This window comes from Molothrus ater, chromosome Z, assembly GCF_012460135.2.
Source record: "Molothrus ater isolate BHLD 08-10-18 breed brown headed cowbird chromosome Z, BPBGC_Mater_1.1, whole genome shotgun sequence".
NCBI classification, from domain to species: Eukaryota; Metazoa; Chordata; class Aves; order Passeriformes; family Icteridae; genus Molothrus; species Molothrus ater.
The window spans coordinates 25,982,264-26,004,246 of NC_050511.2; the positions used below are offsets into that span (position 1 = coordinate 25,982,264).

The 21,983-nt window shown below is 40.6% G+C and overlaps 1 protein-coding gene across 1 annotated transcript in view; it reads right to left on the reverse strand.

The window, feature by feature from the left end:
- PGM5 (phosphoglucomutase 5) overlaps positions 1 to 18,377 on the reverse strand; it is a 69,781-nt gene extending 51,404 nt beyond the window's left edge. Inside the window, exons 1-6 of the mRNA XM_036403834.2 lie at positions 18,096 to 18,377; positions 11,441 to 11,603; positions 9,373 to 9,519; positions 5,216 to 5,341; positions 2,968 to 3,158; positions 1,916 to 2,070 (exon numbers count right to left, since the gene is read on the reverse strand). Of these exons, the coding sequence (XP_036259727.1) occupies positions 1,916 to 2,070; positions 2,968 to 3,158; positions 5,216 to 5,341; positions 9,373 to 9,519; positions 11,441 to 11,603; positions 18,096 to 18,356 (1,043 nt within the window). The 5' untranslated portion in view covers positions 18,357 to 18,377. The remainder of the gene's footprint in view (positions 1 to 1,915; positions 2,071 to 2,967; positions 3,159 to 5,215; positions 5,342 to 9,372; positions 9,520 to 11,440; positions 11,604 to 18,095) is intronic.
- Positions 18,378 to 21,983: the final 3,606 nt, after the last annotated feature.

A 21,983-nucleotide genomic window follows, 5' to 3' on the forward strand; every position in this document is an offset into this window, starting at 1 on the left:
CTACTCCATAGAGTGCCATGGGACAAAGCCCAAGAGGAAAGAAGGGCACAAGAAAGCTGGGTAACATTCAAGGATCACCTCCTACAGGCTTGACAGAGATGCATCCCAATGAAGAGGAAGTAATGCGAAAACACCAGGAAGTCTGTGTGAATGAACAAGTTGTTCCTGGACAAACTTAAACACAAGAAGAAAGCCTAGAGAGTGTAGAAGCAGGGGCAGGTAGCCTGTGAGGAATACAGATTAATTGTCCAAGTAGCTGGAGATAAGGCTAGGTAAACTAGAGCCCTGATAGAATTAAATCTGGCCAGGGATGTCAAAAGCAGCAAGTATAGTTTCTATAGGTACACTGGTGATTAAAAGAAGACTAAAATGTGGACTCTTTCCAGAAAGAAACAGGAGACCTGGTTACTGAGGACATGGAGAAGGCTGAGGAATTCAGTGGCAGCTTTGCCTCAGCCTTACCAGCTACAGTGCTCCAGCCACACTGCCTGAGTTGCACAACCCGTGGAAGGTATCCTTGCCCATGGCAGGGGGTTTGGAACCACATGACCTGTGTGAAAACTGCACGATCTACACTGAACTACATGACAACATGGAACTCCTAAGTCTTCAAGAAAACAAGGAGAACCACAAAACAAAATTAAAAAATAAATAAAGTGTCCTGGATACAGACTAAAAACTTCATAACAATAAATATTTGTAAGAATGGAAGGGAAAATACTTAAGTCCTTCCATGATTATCAGTTGCTCAGTTTTATTTAATAATCAGGCTTAGCTCCACAAAACTAAATAAGGCAGTAATCACCATGAAACAATCTTTGTGCCAGAAGGTCAAGTAAACATCGCAAAGAATATAATTCAAACAGTCACAGAGCATTGACAGGGACTTGAGTTCATGCTTTCTGACATATTTATCAAACTTTATGAAAAGCAGATAGAAAAACATGTTTAAATGTCACTGTTTCTTCAGTTCTTACAAAAATGCAGATATGGTGTTTACATACAAAATGAATTCTACTTATATTGTATTTCAATGTAACAATAAGGAGATTTTTTGACCGCTGAAGAGAATAAACAAAACACACCAAACACTGACCTAACAGTATTTCCTTAAACTAGACTATCTACCCACAAGTAAGGAATATATCCCCAAAGACTCTGTCAATCATTAGAGGAAGCTGCAAGCTCTGAATTTAGTAACACCTCAAAACTTCCTGAATAGGCAAACTGTAGATACAGCAATCAACCTTTCCATACAACCTACCTTTCACTTTAAAATTACTATTTCCTGATTAGACACACTTAAGGGAAGCAGCAGATCACTCTTGTCATAGTAAAGCTATGCAGCCAGATGAATTGAGACACAATTGATTTAGCCAAAGCTTTTCCAAACAGAATATATTAATGCAATAATATGTAATCATCTTGTTTTGATATTTACAGTAAACTCAGGCCTAGGTGAAACTTTTTCAAAATTCAGCTGATTTTGAAGATGCTCATATTTCCTCAGTCTAAGGAGAGTTTTGATTTTTTGTATTGAATTATTACTTCATCCTTTTTTAAATTCCACAACTTTCATAAAAAGGGCTGCCAGATTAGGCTGTAAACCATTATTTACTAATAAAAAGAATAAAGTTTTATGGAAGAATACAGTGAAATATTGGTACATGAGATTTACCAATTTACTTCCTCTCCAAACTGAATTAAACTCTTTTAATGCAAGTAAAAACAGGAAAAATTAGTCTAGGTAAAACCAAAATCTTGTCAAAACCAGTTTAAAAAATAAAGCACATAAAGATTGGGAAAATTAGAAGCTCTTATCAAAAGACTTCACAGTTTTGGAATTGCTATGTAATAAAAAGTAGAGGTAACTAATGTAATGACCAAGGTGATACAAATAAATATTTCATCTTACTTGTCCAGAGCTGTGCTGGTAGGCATGCTCCTGCCAAATCCTCGGACACCCATCTGACAAAAGTATGGAATGCAAGACAGATTGGCAGCAATTATAGCCAGTGAATCTGATGCATTAACAAAGAAACCATTTTGGCCAAGGATCATGTAGCGGTCCTGGAGAAGAAAACAGATTTAAAATAGCATCCTAAATTCCATGTATTGAGGACACCTAATTTCTTTTCCTAGATCCACTGGAGACAGAGAGAAGAAGGGCAGCCTTGAGTAACTCATATCCTTCTCTGGGCAGAAAAATTTACTGGAATCATCCTGGCATGTTTATAATCTCACTATCACACCATCACTCCCTCCTGCCTTCCAAATCAATGCTCCTGATCAACTTCGAGCTTCTGCCTCCTACGTGTCACTTCAGCAGCTCTGTTTCTGCCAAGAGAATGCTTGTGTAGGAGAATCTTTTTGCCAATGGCACACACTATTATGGGTGTAGGAGAGTGTTTTGTGTTTACTGAGAATAGAAAACAGCTTTTGTTCTTCAGAACCTTTTAATCTTTCTCCCACCTTGTCAGGGCAGAAAGTTCTTTTGTAATACAATGCTTTTTATTATGGTGACAATGCAACATAAAAAAATTAAAATAAACAGAGGTTATGACTCAGTGCTTTGTTTAGCTAAAAAGCCCTTACTTCATGATGCTAACTAAAAAGGACTTAATGTTGTTACTCTTTACTGTGACAAGTCTGTATCATCTACATGCTGTGTGCTCCTAACCAAGGAAAAAAGCGTTACACCAGCATAAGACAAAACCAGCCTGATACTTAAATAATTCTCATCCCACCTTCAAATTCTGCTTGATTTTCAGTCATCTGCAGAGAAAAATTACAACATATGTGTCTGATTTATGGGTTGCAAATGTTACCATCTGTACCTGAAAGTAATACCACTTCCAGCTTCAATGGGTTACTGAAAACCAGATAAATTATACTTACACGTCCCATATCTGACCCCAGACACAATAACAACTATGGTAGAACCTCAGGACAGATCTAAATACTTACTCCATCAGCATCAAAAGCTGCTCCAAATCCATACTCGCCACCTTTCATAGCCTCCAGCAAGGCAGTTGCGTATGTTAAATTTGGATCAGGAGGCTGTCCACCAAAATCCTCCAGAGGAATACAGTTGATGGCAGAATTTGCAGGAGCTCCCAATTCATCACACAAGATTCTTCTCACATAGGGTCCCATAACTGTGAAAACAGAAATCTGCCATGCAATCACAAAAGCATATGCTTGACATTCAAATTTTTCACAGCACTGTGGACATTGCATACAAAACATAATTTCAGCAATTCTACGCATCTGTCCTTGCAACAACCCCCAAACTATTATTTCAAAGTGGAATATGTGATTGTCCTCAAAATAAATAACTAATCATTACGAAAATAATCAATTCAGCATGAAAATCAAAATGGTGAAAGACACAGAGGTTTTTTTACAGATTATTAAGTAAAGAAATTATCATACACATAAAGGAGGTTTTCTCACTAAAATAAATAATAAAAAAACACTATTCTATGTGTTTAAATAACACATAATAGCAAGGAAAGTTAACAATAGTAGGTGAATACTTATGGGAAATACACCTACCTTAAGATTCCAATTCATGTGAAAATTGCAATAGATATGTCCACTAAAGAATTTTACTACATTTTAGTTGTTACCATGCAGAGAATAAATTAAAATTTTCTCAAAACTAACTCCAAAGTACTTCTTTGTTTTGTTAAAGATATGACCAACTAAAACCCCATGCTGTTACATACCATAATTACAACCTGCATTTGGTGACTGAAAGGTCACTGCCTGTGCACTCTGCCTCCCTGATGCAGGTGTGAACAGGCCACTCAAAAGTAAAAAATGCATGAGTGACTGCTCTCTCTTTCTCCTACCTTACTCCTAAATCTTGCTAATTGGAGCAGCAGAGACCTGAGGTAAAACTGTGTGAGTGAAACCTCTTTTCATGAAAATGTAGATGTTAATTCCATAAAATATACCGTGATTCAGATTGGTATTAAAGTGGACTCCTATCAAATTACTCTTTTCTCTGCCATTGTTAAACTACCAGCATGCACAGCCATAAAAATACATTCCATTTGTATACACTTAATCTACGTGTACTTTAAATTATAGATACCCATCTCTCCACCAAAATGCAAGGTCATAAAGCCAATTCTCTACCACCTTGCAAATAAAGTAAACAAGCTATGTCCTTTAAAATCTTTGTGATGCATCAGTTTTTCTAATCCTAAACAGACTATGCATCTTTTTGACAACTTGTAAAAATTCTGAACATGACAGCTCCAAGGTATTTTAGTAACATTCTCTCCAGTGTAGTACGCGACAAGGGGCAGTGCCTTCCTCACTGCTCCCTCTGCACTGCTAAAGGGCACCATCTGCCTTTCTGACACAGTCTGGCAAAACTGGGTGATCAGAGCTATCACGCTGTACTAGATAAAATGCTTTACAGAAGTTTTCTAAGTCTGTCCAACTCCTTTTATGGGTCTGGTTTTGTAATCCCATTAAAGAATGAAACCTGGTTTGCTTGATGTAATCTGTTTTCCATAAGATAATGCTGAACAGTCTTACTCACGCTCCTATCCTTCAACTCATTATCTGCAGCAATCCTTATTTATATATTCATAATGTAGCCTAAAACAGATCTTATCCTGGTTTGTGTTTCCCCAAGTGACACAGCTTATATTTTTTTAATATCAGTACACCATTGATCCCCTTGCTGTCTTCTATGACACTTTCAACTTGTCCACAGTACTCTGAAATTTGCTCACTTTTAACATTAGTGAGACAGAGGTCTGAGCTAACTCTTTAATTTATTTGTTCAGACTTTACTAGTTTTATACCATTTATAATTTCCTCTTAGTAGAGACAGCCTTGTAACCTCCTCAGTCACTGGACACTGCAATACACTTCATCACCCTGTCATGGCAAGATTACCTCACCCTGATTGCTTCCAATGCAGAAAAAAAACTTTTATTGGACACATATGTCCTTATTTATCAAGTAAGATAAATCTCTTTGCCTGGTAAGAAATATAACCTGTTACTAAGACTGCCTTTCTTGTTAGTATAAGGTTCAAATCCTTCCTTATTACCCTTAGCTTCTATTACATAAAAGTCCAACGTTTATATGCTGTATGTTATTGGGAAACCACAGCAGTGTGCAACTTTTATTGGGAAGTTATTTCAGTGTACCTACTGAAATTCTGTCCCAAGAGCACTTAATTCCATACCTCCATTCATGGCATCAATCCTTATTTTAATCTGATTGGGTCCAGTCAGCAAATTTCTGATGGCATTGAAGTCAAAAATACTTCGAAGGAGATTGAGGTAGATTTCCACAGAATCCACAATTTCCACTAGAAAAATCACACCAAAAAAGTGACTACAGTTCATCCAAGTGAAGTTATTTCTTCCAGCTCTCTTCCACCCAACAGAACTAAAGTCAGGGCACACAATCCCACATCACACAGGTTTGCTTTGAAAAGAGGAAGAATCTAAGGCTCCCTCTGCCTTCAGTGTGGCTATTATCAAGCTTTAAGCCTTGAAAAGATCAACAGTTTTGCCTGCCAAAAGACTGCAGAGATAATGTAAGTTGACAGCTCCTATTTCACTGAGACATTCATGAGTGTACCTTACATCAAAGTAAACTCTTAACAGATTGTTCATAAAACCACGGAAACACTTTGCAAGCTAAGCAGGTTTATTTTCAGAGGAAAAGGATGTTCATGGCAAGTTAACACCACTCAACTTCTACCTGACAGCAGTATCCATCTGTATAATTCCTTCAAGAGAGACATACAATCTATTTTCTAAATTCTGGCACCAGGAATACCTGTGTTCAGTTTGTTGTAGATGGATAACAAACTATACTTTTGCATTGTAGATCTCATTGATTTAGGCAAGCAAAGGCTCACCGGTATTCTTGCTAAGTTCTTGATAACTTGAAATTTAAATTCGTAAAAGGAGAGCACTACAGTTTTTCTAGTTCTTTTGGATGTAAAACATTAAACAAAAATGAATTAATGAAATAAGTCTGTCATAATGAAAGCAGTAACCAAACAACAGTCAAAAGCCATGCTTCTCAGTCATCTTGGAGTTAATTACTTTTCCTGAATAAATTTAAAAGCATATGTTATACAAATGTCTTTTCATCCGGTTAAATTAGTATCTTGAAATATCTTACTTATAAGTTAAATTATAATTAGAATCTCATCCAATTTTGCACAGAAACACTGACCTCACACTAATGCTCTTCTTTAGAGTAACATGAAAATGAGAGACATGAAAATGAGAGACATTTTTTGAGCCTGAGAAAAACACTTATAATAGATTGTGACAACATGCTTGAAGAAACAAAAAAAGGTTCTCAAGGCTGAAAAATTATCTGTAAAACCTACTTGAAAAAGAGTCAATTCTATGCTATATGCTGAAAGTTTTAAACACTTACTAGGACTATATTATTTGTCTTCTATGCCCTGCTCCTTACAGCATTTTAGCAGGCCCTAAGCTTTACACATACGAACAAATGTGGCAGCTCTGGTGGAGCTGCTCACACACGTGAATATAAAGCACATGAAGGATTAAAGTCTAAAAATTATTTCAACTCCAGCCAAACCCAACCTCAGTTGTTCCAGCACCTCTTGATTCATAGAGGGTTGGATTCTTGTAGCCTTGATTCACAGAAGTTAGTTCATACAACTGAAGAAAAAGTTTCAAATATATAAGAGAGTATCTTAATTTTTCTATTATTTTCATTCTTTCTGCACCTTCAATCTGCATTGAAATCTGTGTAAACTGTATTTATTCATGCACTTATAAGCCAATTGCATTGCTTCAGTAGAGTTCCCTGATAGCTCTACTGTCTCAGGTTGATGTATTCTTAGAAGATGTGATTGGAAAATGATTTTTTTTTTCTTAGAAAAACATACAGAAAATCTGCAAATATTTGTATGCACTTTTATACATATTTGGGGGAGAGGAGTGTCTCTTTTTGTTTGCCTAAAAAAGCGAAACATATTCTTTACAATAAAATAAAATACCCCAGGGAAATCCAAATTTAAAGACTTTTTTAAAATGAAAAATTTTATTTCTCAAAATGTAAATTGTCTCAAAATTTGAAGTTTGGGTGAAAAACAAAATGGCTTTAAGTCTAGGGCATCAGGAATGCAGAAAGTTCTTGAGGCTGCATAGAGTTTTACAGTATTTGAAATATATGAAATATACACTAATTTTGAAATACATATCAGGACCCCTTAATTTGTTTTTGACTCCTTCAAGAAAACAGCTGTGTTAGATAATTTTAAATCAATTGTAAGCATAAAAGTATTCACTATGCCTAAAATTAAACACGTGCTTAAGCAATCCCTTTACATTTGGAGTCACTGGATGTACAAATTCCATAACTTTTCAGAAAGTGTGAACAAAAATGAATAAACTGAGAGTCTCACTTACACTTTTATCAATTAGACTTCAATAAGCAAACCATTCCTAGACCAAAAAGGTTTGTGTTTGGTGTTTAACTACTAGCAAGCATAAATTTAGCAAAGATATTTGGCTGAAAGATGAGGCCTGATTCACTTAAAAGTCTGTAACTCAGAATCCTGAAATGCAAAACAAACATAATGGTTACCTATAAATGCACACAGCATTGGAGACAAGCAAAAGGAGTTGGAATCCATGGTGCATTTAGAAAAGTATGACCTAACTGCAATCACAGAAACATGGGACATGAGTTACATGACTGGCGCACTGCAGCCGAGGGCTGCAAGCCTTTCAGAAGAGACAGGCTGGGTCTTTTCAGACAGACAGGAGGGGTGGGGGTGTTGTGCTCAATGTTAAAGAAGGGTCAGATTGTCAAGAGCTGCCTCTGATAAATAGCCACAAACAGACTGAGACCCTTTGGGTGAAAATCAAGAAGCAGATCAACATAGGGCTCTGTGGTTGGCCGCCTGACATGAGGAGTCTATTGATGAGACCTTTTGCTTTATTTAAAAAATCCCAAACTCTACCCCCACTGGCAACCTCAAACTTCACTGCAATCTCTCCTCCAGGTTTCCTGGGACTGTGGCTAGCTGTTAGGATACTTCCAGCAGCTGCTTTGATCTTTCAGATGATATATGATAGACCAGCATGATCTATCTAGCCTTCTTAAAGGTTTTTAACACTGGACCACATGGCATCACATCCAATATCTCTGAATTGGAGAGACGTCTGATGACATCTGATCTGATGGATGGACTATTCAACAGAAAAGCAGTTTGCTGGATGGACACAGCCAGATTGTTGTGGTCAATGACTCTATGTCCAGGTAGAGACCAGTGAGGAGTGGGTTCCCTCAAGGCTCTTGGTCTTGTGACCAGTCAGTACCCTTCAATATCTTTAGCAATGACATCAGCAGTGACATTGAGTGATCCTTCAGCAGGTTTGAAGATGACAAAGCTGAGCGGTGCAGCTGACACAACAGAAGAAGGACGGGAACAAGCTTGAGAAGTGGATTTGTGAGAATCTCCTGAGGTTGCACAAGTCCAAGCATGAAGCGCAGCACCTGGATCAGGCAGTTCCAGACACAGGGAGAAGAACTCACTGAGAGCAGCCCTGCAGAGAAGGACTTGAGGGTTCTTGGGAATGAAAAGCTAGGCATGACCCACAGCCCAGAAAGCCAGTTGTGTCCTGGGCTGCATCCAGAGCAGTGTGGGCAGCAGGGCCAGGGAGGGGATTCTGCCCCTCTGTTCTGCTCTGGTGAGAGCCCACCTGCAGGGCTGCATCAGCTCTGGGGTTCTGAGTACCAGAAAGACATGGACCTGTTGGAGCAAGCCCAAGGGAGTGCCACAAAGATGATCAGAGGGATGGAGAATCACTCCTAAGAGGATGGGCTGAGAGATCTGGAATTGTTCAGCATGGAGAGGTTCTGAAGAGACCTTACAGCTGCCTTCCAGTACCAAAAAGGCAGCTGAGAATTTTGAAACAGGCGAACCGTGTTATGAAAAGGGAGAAGGGTTTTAAACTGAAGGAGAAGGGATTTAGATTAGACTTTAGGAAAAAATTCTTTACTGTGAGGGCGGTGATGTACTTGAAGAGGGTGCCCAAAGAAGCTGATGGATGCCCCATACCTGGAAGTGTTCAAGGCAAGGTTGGATGGGACTCTGAGCAACCTGGTCTAATGAAAGGTCTCCCTGCCCATGACAGCACATTTGGAACAAGATGATTCTGAAGGTACTTTCCACCACAAACCATTTCATGATTCTATACTGTCTCACATTTTGATAACTTTTAGTAAGGCATCTTGAAGAACTGACGTTCTGCTAATGTAATTACCCATTATAATTCTGCAGTAATACTAATATTTAGACTCAATGGATTTAGCATGAGTAAAAGCACACACTGATACCTCGGAAAGGTTTGAATTTGTTCTCCAGATCAAATTCTTGTCTTCCTAGGCGTGATAAATCCACTCTGAGATCAGGACAAATTGCATATTCCTCCAGGGTTTTGCTGATTTGATAGATTTTTTCTGAAACTATATCTGGAGCAGGTCCTATAACAGAAAATAATGTGATGGGTCATTTCTTTTAAATGAATATTTCCTATGCAGTGAAAAGTTTGAGTCCAAGCTGCAACTGAGTGTGAATTGCAACAAGTCCCTTTCTGGCTTATCTGACCCTGCACAGCTTATATTAAAACTATACTTCTACTCTAAAAATTATTTGTTTTATTCCCTCTGTTTTGTTCTCTCTCCTCATCCAAAATGTCTTTGAAGGCTTTTTCAGTACTAACTTTCCATTTGTCTAGCAATGATGCTATATGCAGTGAATTGCCATGTAAATTAGTGTCTTCCATCTCAGATGCAGTGCACCAGATGGTCCAAATCACTATAATAAAAACCAGCCACTAAACTCTTCATTTAGCTTACAAAATGATTTCTTACTTGTCTACATTCATTTAGCTTCCAAAATGAAATCTTACTTATCTAATCCAAACCCATTCAAAGACTAAAGATGTCATTAGCTACAGATCTTCCTTGATAGATGGATGTATTGTCTACTGATATTTCCAGCTAAGGAGATCCCACAGGTCACTCTACATTCTCTTCTACAGCTACAGAGACAAGCCACTTCTGCTTGACCTGGATCTGCAAAATAGAATGAGCAAGAATATAGAGTAACAATAACCTTCCCTAGGAGCTTGTTGCTGTGCTTAAACACTGTCTTCAAGTTCAAACACCTTGCCTAATACTTAACCCACATTTTCTCAGCTGGAACTTAAACCAACTACTTTTCATTATGGCCTGGCTGATTAACATAAATAATTAAACCTTGTGACCTGTGTTTGAGGAGTGTTTCATACATAAAGCTTAATAGTCTTTTTGAATTCTCTTTAAAAAGGCAAAGCACACTAGAAAGACCACACCTCCAACTGTTACCCATTTATCAAGCAGATTTTAGATGCATGTGGTGTTTTAAAGTTCATAGAGTGCTAATTCATCTAATGGCTCAGCTCTGGTATATGCGTGCTGTGACCCTGGCTTTCTTAGTGGCTGACCTGACATAGTCCCTGTAATCCCTCTGGGATTCAAGCCTATTCTGTTTATAAAATCACACTCATTTAACCCTGCACATTCTTCAATTACACAAGAAAGAAGGGAGAAAGCCCCCCATCTCAAGTTCTCCCACCTTCAAAATAGGGAAAGAAACATTATATAAGCACTTTCAGTTAATTTTTTTTTCAGATGGAAAGCACTCTACATGTGTGAGGTATACAAGGTGTCAGCAACCTCACATAATGTTATATAAGTGTACACAAATCTGTAATGTAAACCATACAGAACCTATAACATACATAGGTAAGTTACATAGGTAAGTTAGAACCTGTAACAACATAATGTGTTAGCTGTCAATTTCGGAAAACAAGACTTTAGCTATATACAAAAATTCCCTCATTCAATGGTGGAACTGCAGTGGTAAAAGGGTACAACTCCCTACCTGGATAAGTTACTTCCTGGGTAAACATAAGAAGTTTCTCGTTTGCTTTCTTCTACACAAGATAATGAGTTACACTGCGTACAGTACTTCTGAAATTACACGCTTTAAGGTAAATGCCAAGACAAGCAATACAGAAATATGAGGAAAACAGAGCTCCCTCATAGGCATCTTTATAAAAGGATCAAAATTGTTACAGTAATCTGGATGCCTACATAAATGACTGCAAAAACCAGATGGCAAGTTATTTATAGAAATCTTACAGCTACCCCAAGGGCTTCAATGAACATTTAATTCTTATTTTTCAGACCCATGTACACAAATACACTTATTTAAAGAAAAAGAGATGCCTACGTCCTCCACAGTTTTAAGAGAGTAAATAAAAAAACACATAATTACAGACAGCTAGTCATCCTCACAAGCCATTTCCAGGATGCCAAGATGCAATGTTGTAGTGTCTTTTTTTTAAAAAAACCATACCTCCATTGGCAACTTCAAACTTGACTCCAAATTCTCCTCCAGGTCCCCCAGGACTGTGGCTAGCTGTTAGGATAATTCCACCAGCGGCTTTGATCTTTCGGATGATACATGAAACAGCAGGTGTGGATAAGATCCCATTCTGTCCAATAACCAATCTGCCAATCTACATGGGAAAAACAAGCCAAAGTAGTCTGAGCAGTACTAAATTTTTGAAAATTAGTATACAAATATGCACACAATAGGAATATGTATACAGGATAGAAATGGTAAAGTCTTGGTACAGAACATAATCTTTTGCAGAGAAATATCCATGAGTTGGTTGCATGCTAACCTGGAGCACTGACAAAAAATACTGTAACCTGGCACATTTAACCCCACTGGCCTGGATGCGACAGTACAGCAAGAGCACAGCAATGACAAGGATTTGCAAAGCTCCCAATCACAACAGTAGGCTATCATCCTGCTACCAAAACTTGCCAGGTAACCCCACAAGTCAGCAAATCCTCTCAGATATTAGTAGAGTTTAGGGCTGACCCCATGGATGCATTTGCAGGGCTGGGGCTTTAACAGAAAAAGAAGAGAAAGCAAATTGCCTTTCACAGAGCAGCCTTCCAGTGTAATCACAAGTACCACTCCACATTAGGACCTTCAGTCTCTTGTAGTTACACTTCTATTGCATGACAGCCTTGGATGTCTTGCACCACAGAAAGCATTGCTCCTCCTTCAGCTATCAATGACTCCTTGGCTATTCCAAATGAATAGTTTCCCAGGGCACAGCTGAGCAGGGGAAGTTCCCACCATTCTTAAAATAAAAAAAAAACCCTTTCAGGTGGTGTTATTAAACACTGAGTCAATGTGCTTGGTATTATATGCAGTTCCACTGCAAGGTTCCAATTTCAAAACCATGCCTTCATCCCCTATGCAGATACTACAGTTTCAGTTTAACATAAATAATCTAGGAGCCAACAAGAAATGTATTTACAAAGAAATACAAGAGGAGTTCCAATTTCTGGGGAACGCAAAAGGAAGACGCAAACAAGCAAGGGGAGAAGGGGAGGTAAAGTGTCACAGAGGAGAATTGAGGCAGCTGCGCAAGGAGCTTGAAAGGATATTGTTGAAGCCTGGACTTTCTTAATAACATCAATATTTTTAAAAAATCAAATAAACCCCTATCATCACCACCACCACTACTGAGCAGTAGTTTGGGTAGGGGCAAGGCTGTTAGGGTAGGCAGAGGGAAAGGCAGAACACCAAATCCCTCCGACTCCCCATCTGAAAGCAGACTAGGAATTGAACTTCAGACTTCATTCTCTAATTTGAAGGAGATTTGATAGCTCCACAGTCTGTTCAGCAAAGCAACAGCACAGGAGGTGTCACTACCTGCCTCCTGTCCATATGGAGCTGTTCCTTTGTACACAGATGACGTTCTTCTGGGCACTCACAAGAGGACCTTAATGGTTACTTAAAAGTGTGGGTTCAAATAATTTCAGAAGAGCAAAGGATTAGGAGATTATTATTTAAGATGGTTTTGTAAACTATTTTAATTTCAAAAATTAGGACTACAGAGAAATTATCAACTTCTACCATAAATTACTTTTTTGATAATTCTCACCAATCACAAACTATGTCTAACCGTTTCTCTTTCAGTAAGAACCACAGGATCTGCTTTTCAATTTTAAAAAATGTGCAGAAAATGCACTCTTCTGAGATTTCTACCTCAAGCTCTGATGAACGAATAATTGTTTGTCTACCTGCTTCTCTTTTCAGAGTTTTTGCAGATAATTCTGAAGCCTATGGAATGTTGCTAGAAAACAGGAGAGCTAATAAGAAACAAACAAAATATTACTGTGAAAAGAAAATTTTTATTTTAAAAACCTTTAAATTGTTTGTTTTGAATATTGTTCCTCCCTTTTTTTAAACTGTGAAGCATGTAGAAAGCTAGAGCAATGACTCAATCTTCCAAATACAGCTGTCAGAAATGGTTGCCAGCTCTTAAAACAGTATTGTGTATGAGTAAACAAAAGGAATATGACAGCAATGACGTTTTACAAAACGCTTGAAAACAACACTCTGAATCTATCTGGAGGCACTCAAGTATAAACATATTTACACTTGCATGCAGGCTTGTCACAAGCATGGTTTTGGTATTTCTAAATCTAAAGTAGTGAGTTTTATGTCCTCATGCACATCACTGTATTTTTAAAAGTTAGTCCAATCCTTAAATTATTCAGAATGCACAAATTACCTAGGACTATCTCTTTGCTATATTTCATTTCTTCCCATTCAGCAGATGTCACACAAACCAGTTTTCCCATTTTTCTGGATGCCAAATATTAATATAAAGATGAGTAATTTGATTTTGCTTTAAGCACTTGTCATGAGGCTACTATTTCTATACTACTTTGAAATATTATTTATTATGCTAATTTCTGTACTATAGAAATATTGCAATATTTAGCATTCTAAACTAAGGATCCGACAAATCACATTACATAAATGATACAACAATATTTTATCTGCAGGGACTACTATAAAGTTTCACCTTTTATTAAGGCCATCAGTGCTTCTACAAAACTCCCTCAGGACAGTGCAGACTTTAGAGGTGTAAATGTGCTATCCATCTTCTTTTGCTGTTTTAATTTTGGTGGCAGGAATGCACAAGGTCATCTTCTCAGAATCTCTTCATTTTGAATCAAATGCTAAACCAGCATTAAATTATTTCTTTAATTAATTTAATTAATACTTGTTTTTACAGACTTCTCACAATCTGAGCTAAAACGGTTACCAAACTGTACCCACATAATGGGTCACAATTAAAGTTCCAGTAATATCCTTCTGAAAATCTTGGACAATTTCATAGCATGGAAAGATTATCTCTGGAATTCAAAAACTTGCATGGCTACAAGATCACAGGCATGTAATATCTCTTCTATTACTGTGTCCCTATGCCACATTCTATTTTGTTCCTGTACTTTAGTAACAACAGCAGAAACAAAGATCCTCAGCAGTTACAGCTGAAAGAATAAAGTACCCTAACAAGTACTTTACAAGAACATTTTTATGCAATATTACCACTTGCAGCTGTGCCTTTTCAGACAATTCGGCTGATTACTATGGACTCATTTAATGGTTTTTTTTAATTATTTTCCCCAGTAATCTCTCACATGCCTCAGCCAATTTTACTTGAAAGAACGTGAAGCAAGTACATTACGTCCTTCGGGCTCTGCCTTCCTGTATTTACTAGTATCTTTAGGATACTATAGTAAAATTCAGGAATATGAACACCATGCTCAGTGTAGAAGCAAATAAATATCACACAGACCCAGGGAGGCAGGGAAGATTTGCATGAAAGGCCATGGAAAATAAAACCAACATGGTATTACATAGGAAAAAACCAGAAAATTCAACTCTTGCCATCTCACACTTCTGCAGCATTACTAGCAATACCCTGCAGTCTCTCTAGCACGTTGTCATGACTTTCCACATTCAAGAGTAATGGCACTGCCTTCTGATCCACCACTGAGACTCACAAATAACAGCTTCTTGTTTAAACGTATCCTAAACCTTCCATTTAAAATTAGACACCCCATCCAGCTGGTGTGTCTAATAGAGTATTTCCATCTAATACATAGATGAATTGTATTGCACTACTACTGGCACAACGAAGGTGAAAAGGGAAATAGACCCTCAAATGGTCTGCTACCACCTCTACTTTGTCAAACTGATTGTTGCAACCCAGAATGGTACAGGACCTCTGTCTGCCCTTCCTCACAGTCCCCCACCTTCCCATGACATGCATCCCTTACCCAGCAGTGTTTGTTACCATCGCAGCTGTGTGCCAACTGAGGGGTAACCCTGGCCAGTCACCCTTGGCTCTGAACAGAAGGAGCTGGTGGCACATGTGCTGCTGGCAGCTGCAGAGCATGGGCCAGCCTGTAGCTGCTGCCACCACAGGAAGGCTGTGCAGGCTGCAGCAGTGGTGCATGGACCTGCAGCCTGGAGCTGGAGGGCATGAGCCAGCAGCACCAAGGATGAGTAGAAGGCAGGCCAAGCATTGGCAGCTGACTGAGCAGGGGACCTCATCTCATTCCTTGCACTGGAGCCCATGCCAACCGTGCTAGGCTGTTAGCACAGGGGGAATGTGGGATGAGTCACCCACAAGTTAGAACAAGAGGAACCTAGCAACTCTAAAGGGCAATCCATTTACAGATGATAATAGAAAATCACATTTATTTTTGTACTCAGCCAGCACAACTAGCCATGGCTCTTGGTACGGGTCTTCCAGCAAGGAGATTAAAGTTCAGTTTATCAGCACTGCTGGCACTCAGAGCAGCTGAACATTTTCAACGCACCTTTCAAGCCTTTCCCACGTTTCATCTGATCCAGCCTACATCAATTCACTTCTTTCCCTGTGATACCAGCTACATGCTTTCTCATGATATTAACCTCATCCAGAGAGACAGATCTTTGCTCACGTGAGTCTCCTCCTCTCCCCCTATTTATATAGCACAGCACTAAACAATGCTATCAAGGAGATTTAGATATTTTCCCAGCAGGTGTATCTTAACAGCCAAAAAATAAAACATACAACTAGTACTAATGAAGTAAATGTGAAACTTACGCATTTACATTGTGCTTGAGAGAAACAGAGGTGAAGATGACCAGGGTGAAGATGTTAAAGAGGGAACAGAGCGTTAGAACATGGAAATAGGAAGCCTTTTCAATAGCTCCCTACCAGCTAGGCTGCTCAATTTCTGAGGACTGTGTCATTAGCAAGAGAATCACACGTGAATTCAGGTATTTGTGAGAACTGTGAGCAGAAACATTAGGAGTTTGGCTTCAGAAAGCACTAGGAAGAAACTTGCTACTAAGAAACTTGCAGTAACTAAGAAAGGGGAAAGACCATTATTACAGCAAGGTGTCAGAATCATCTCAAACTGGAAATCTCCTGAGGTCAGAAAGATATTCCAGCAAGATGGGGAATGTGACAGAAGCAGTAGGAAGGAAGCAGGCTGACAGGAAAAATTAGTCAGTATAACTTGGGCGAGAAGCCTCTGCTCCTCTAAATCCTAAATTTCTTCAGCACCTCAGTTCTTGTGGCCACTCTGCACTGAAACCCATTCCGGTAGCTCCTACCAGCATGAGGACCTCAGCCTCTGCAGGGCAGCTCTTGCTTTAGCTGTTGCTGCACCTTACCCCACCTGGCCAACAGGTACAGTTCCATCAATGAGACTGTCTCCACTGGGCCACAAGGGCAATGGGGCTCGGGAGCAGCACTCCTCCATGTGCTTCCCACCTTCCTTGCAACTCCCCACACACCAGTCCACTCCTCTGCCCTGCACTCACTCCCTGCACGCTCCCTTCCCGGACACTGCAGGTGGAACCACTGTGCTAGTCTCGCCACTGTCCCCACTTTCACCAGTGTCCCCCACAGAGCCCTCCCACACCCTGGGCCACTTAAACCCTGGCCTCTAACAAGTCCCTATATGAACAGTGATTTTGCACTAGGTAGACAGTATGTAACATAGTCTCTGAAATCTTAAGGCATCACTGACCATCTGCTTGATATTATCACCATGTTGAGAACGTACTTTTGAAGTAAATTTAAAATACTCATTCTTCATACAAGGCTGGTTGGTCTTGTATGTGACAGCAAATCAGCAGGGAAAATTCAAACACATATGGAGATTAATTTCAAAATTGAAAGATCTTTTGAAAGGAATGCCTTTAAAGTACTGAGCTTTTGAATAAAAAAAATCCCTATTAAAAAAAACCCTACAGAATTATATCACTCCTTCTGCCAAACCTAGAGGATCAGTCTAGGCATCATAACAAGAGATAGCAGTTTCAACTCTGCTTTGAAGTAGGAACTTCAAGCCTGGATTATGTAGTGTTTCCAGCTTTCTGTATATACACATTCACACATGAATGCGTATATACAGAAATATCTCTTCTCCACATGCACAGAGGAGATAAGTTCTCTCTTCTAGCAGAAGACAAAAGTTCTCTTCCTGGGTTCTTTCCTACATTCAAAACTACACCAAAAAAATTTGTATCCCGTCTGACCAGAGGTTTTTGACACTGGTCTCCCCCTGCATTTTATAATTTGTTAGCAAGTGACCAGGAGGAAAGAACTGTTCTTTTCCTAAGGTTGCCGGTAAAATGCTGAATTCCTCTTCCTTCAACAGTACCATTTTCTTCTAAAATATCCTGAGCAGCAGGTGCTTGTTTGATACCTTTGTTCCCCGCGTACTTAGTTTTAACTCTGCTACATTTTCTCCTGCAGAGTGACCTTATGTTTCAGTTCCCATGCCTTCCTCCTTCTAAAATAAGGGGCGAAATAGCACGGCACGGCTGGCAGTCTCCAGAGGTTGCCACCACGCCGATGGAGCCACCGCCTGTCCAAGGCCCGGCGGCACAGCCCGGGGACGCCGGAACGGGCAGGTGCGGGGCTGGCCGTGGCACTGTTTAAGACATAATTTCCTACACAGCCGCAGGCGGGCTCCTCCGGGCTTTACCTGTGCCTCGAGCGCTCTCCGGGATGACACTGGCGGGCTCTGCCCCGCGTTCCCGCGGGCAGGGCGCGGGTGCCGCTGCCAGGGACGGGGAGCAGAGGCACCCGCGGGGCGGCGGGAAGGGCGAGGGGACAGCTTACCCCGTTGGCCGCGGCCATCTGAACGACGATCTCGATGGCGGTCTTGCTGAAGTACCTGCCGTCGCTGCCCACCACCATGGTGCAGCCCTGCCGGTCGCGGAGGTCCACGGAGGAGAGGAGGCTCTGCACGAAGTTGGGCAGGTAGTTGCGCTGGCTCTCGAAGAGCGCCGTGGGCCGCCGCAGGCCCCCTCCGCCCGTGGGGCGCTGGTCCTCGTAGGGCGCCGTCTGCACGGTGAGCACGGGGATGGGGGTCCGCTCCATGGCGGCTGCCGCCCGCCCGCGGCTCCGCTGGCCTGCGGCGGCCCCGGCGCACGCTGCCGAGCCGGCGGTGCGGAGCCCAGAGGCGTTCCCCGGGCGGGGCCGCGCTCGCTCGGCCCCCGGCGGCCCCCGGCCGGCGCCCGGCGAGGCGAAGGAGCCGGGGCGGGCTCGGGGCCGCGCCGCCCCTTGCCCGCCCGCCCCGCCGGGGGCCCCGCCGGCGCCGCGCCGCCCGGCAAGGCGCCCGGGGCTCGCCGGCTCGCTGCCATCAGCATGCGGCGGCCCCGGCCAAAAATAACCCTGGAAAGCGAAGCCGAGAGCCGCGGGCTCCTGCCAGGGATGTAACTGGAGGCAGCGAGGAGCGGGCGAGCCAGCGCTGCACACTTGCTCGGGGGGATCACGGTCTGTCAGCGCCGGGGCCCCCGCCGGGACCGGGCACCCTGGGCACGAAGGCAGCACCTCCGGCGGGGCAGCGCCCACATGGAGCGCAGCATCCCGGCGGGGGTGAGGCCGCGCAGTGGTACTGCCCCAGGAGAGGGAACAGCACAGCGGGCAACTAGAGAACGAACAAAGAGAATCGACTTTTTTCTTTTCTTTCTCTATTGCTCAAAAGCAAGGTTTTTGTATAGTAAGTAAACTTAAAGAGGGGCTTGCTTACTAACTGTTCTAGTTTTTCTCTCCAGGCTTACTATAAAGCCAACCATGAAGGTGCCTTTCCCTATGCTAAACCAAGGCATTTCATACAGATGTATGGTAAAGCTTAGTTCATTGGCATGGGTTCATTCTGCTTAAATGAAATGCAGAGGTGGTGGCACTAGCAACTGCAAAGATGCCTGACATTTCCCAGTATAAAGGCTGTGTTTATAGATGCCTGTGACTGTCAAACATCAGCTGAAATTTTCCATCCAAATGCTCTTTTCACACTGGGCCCACACAGCATTGTTTTTTGCCAGGACAACTCTCTTGGTAGGAGAGTTGGGAAAAATAGTCATGTAACCTCAATGTTATTCTTGTGCTTAGGAAATCCCTGCAGACCTGCATCTCAGTAGGCAAATATAGTTTTTTAAGGCATTTTTCTCATTTCTGTGAAGGAGTCTGCTCATACACCACTTAGAAGCCAGGTGGAGTGTTATGGTTCAACAAAGACACGTGTTTGCTGCAATGACAGGAGATGGCCAGGCCAACATGGGTTAAAATGTTTTTGTCTTCTACAGAGGCTGAGAGTTCATTCAGCAGTTCATTAAGAGTCAGTGAGAGTCACCTGCTGAATAGTAACCAGAGGAACTCAGTCATGGTTTTGAGCCCTATTTCTGCCGGCTTTTTGGTGGTTCATATCAGATAGAGTGTGACTGTTTAAGACATAATTTTCTACACATACATTTCTTTGGCAGGGACGGCTGCCATCACAGTTAAAACATTCTACATGCTATGGTAGGCAATGCCCAACAGTTTAGTTTAAACAAAGGAATCCATTTAAGCAGATACAAGAATTCTAGCTCTGTTGGCAGAATACCTTTGTAGTGGGCCATATACTGTAGCAGACAGCCAGAGCACATACAGGATGACAGTAATCTCATTTCTTTCATCAGACCTCCTAGCCTGTAGTCATGATTGCAGCTTCCTATACTGATTCAGAATGCATCTTAAACAGCAAAAGGGAAAAATCTGCCCTGTGGAAACGCCAGTTCTCATATCCCTAATATAAACAAAGCAAATTTAAATGAGGCAGCTCTATCTTAAATAATTTTGGGCTCTGCCAGCAATGAAATCATGACATTGCACTAGTATGCCTTAGCGAAAGCTGAAATAAAATCAGATAACTGGTATCTACCAGAGCAAATGCTCTACAAGGAAGCAGAAACAAAGATGGAAAGCATTAGAACAGATAAGATTCCAATAAAGGAAAACGCATGACCAAAGTAAGAAGAAATGTGATAGTCTTTGAAATAAAGAATTGACTGCATTTTTCATATGGATAGAGGGAATGTGTTGAGCATTTGGAAAAAAATATATCAATTTGAATCAATTTTAAACTTCTGCAAACACTGACATTCTCAGAATGTATATTTTAAGATAGGCAATCAATGACAATTTTCCAGAATTGCTTTTCTCCACCTATGTAATTTATGTACAGTAATGAAAAAGTGTATTTTAGAGTCTTTTCAAGCATTGCCTTGACAAAGGCATTACCAGAAATGTAATGGGTTGTACTGAGCACTGTAAAATTTTTAGTTCAAACTCAAGCTCTGCTTTAGGTAAGTCCATCCAGAAGTTTATGTAACCTCTCTTTCATTATGATTCTTGTAATACTTTGTAAAACTATGTTGTAAAGTCATGCTATTTCAGGGAGATCTCAGGTTTTGCTTTAAAAAATAAAATGCCAGCCTTCACAGGAGAAGTGCAAAGGATGAGGAAGTTAATGCAGAGAGCCTGAACATTTTAGTACAAAAGCTGAAGAAAAGGAACAATTTTTTGCCTTTTTTTAGTTCAGTTCTTCAGTTTTCCAGCACCCAGATTAGCATTATGTGGATACATTTATCCATGGGTAAATGCTTCAATTTCTGTTTTATTTTTTTAATACAGTCCTGTTCTCAGCAGATGTCATTGAGAAGTGGAAATTCCTGTAAATGGCCAATGCTGCAGAACATTAACTGATTACTGCTGTGTATCTTCAAAAAATGAATAATTATCAATTTGGGGTGATATTAAAAGTCTGGAATGTCTCCTTGGGAAACAACAGCTAAATTTATTCTTAGTATTACCAAACTGTGTTGCGAGTGAGTTTTTTAAAGGTTGTTAAAATAAAAACCAGCTTAATGGAGTGACATGAGTGAAAGTTAAATTTGTTCAGTTTCCAACTAAAACAATTAGCTTTCTGAATGCCAATTTTAGAAACTTGGTTTGACATATGCAATCTAGTTCAGGAACATTTTCACCCTGTAGTTGGTTTCTTACTTGATTCTTAAAGCTTTTTAACTCCTGAGCCTTAAAATGTTTACCATAATTCATTTGTCTTGTGACAACATGGCAGTGTTAATTACTTTAAGAGCTGTATTGTTGTGTTTGCCCATCTTTTTTTTTTCCAGCATTGTACTAGTACCTTTGTCATTTTAGGCCCAGTTTTTTCATGCACTGAGCTGGGAATTGGGTTGCCTGTGTGGACTTGAAGGAAAGAAGTCTGTCCCATGGCAACAGAAGCCCTTTATAGCCACACAATTACTTCTAATTCAGTTGACCTGGTGACCTGAAGTGTCCCCTCTGCAAGATGGCAGAAAATACTAATGGATTTTCTTGAAGGTAGATTGTAGAAGCCCAGCCCAGTTCTGATTTGATGCCAACATACAGGAAATTGCCATGGACATGACACTTCTTTCTGTCAAGGAAAAATATTTTGTATCAACTTGCAGATGTTGCAGGGGAATTGAACTGGTGCCATAAACAAAGCAAGTTTTGCTTTTAAGTTCACAATTCATCACTAGTACCTGAGTTTTAGATGGAAACACATTTTTACAGTTGTTTCATGCAATATGTGTTCCAGATAGAAATGTGGATACTCAAAATTAATTCAGCCATTCCCCGTGGTGGCATGTGTTGAAGTTCAAATTCTCATCCTCACTGAGCTGGATACTCCAG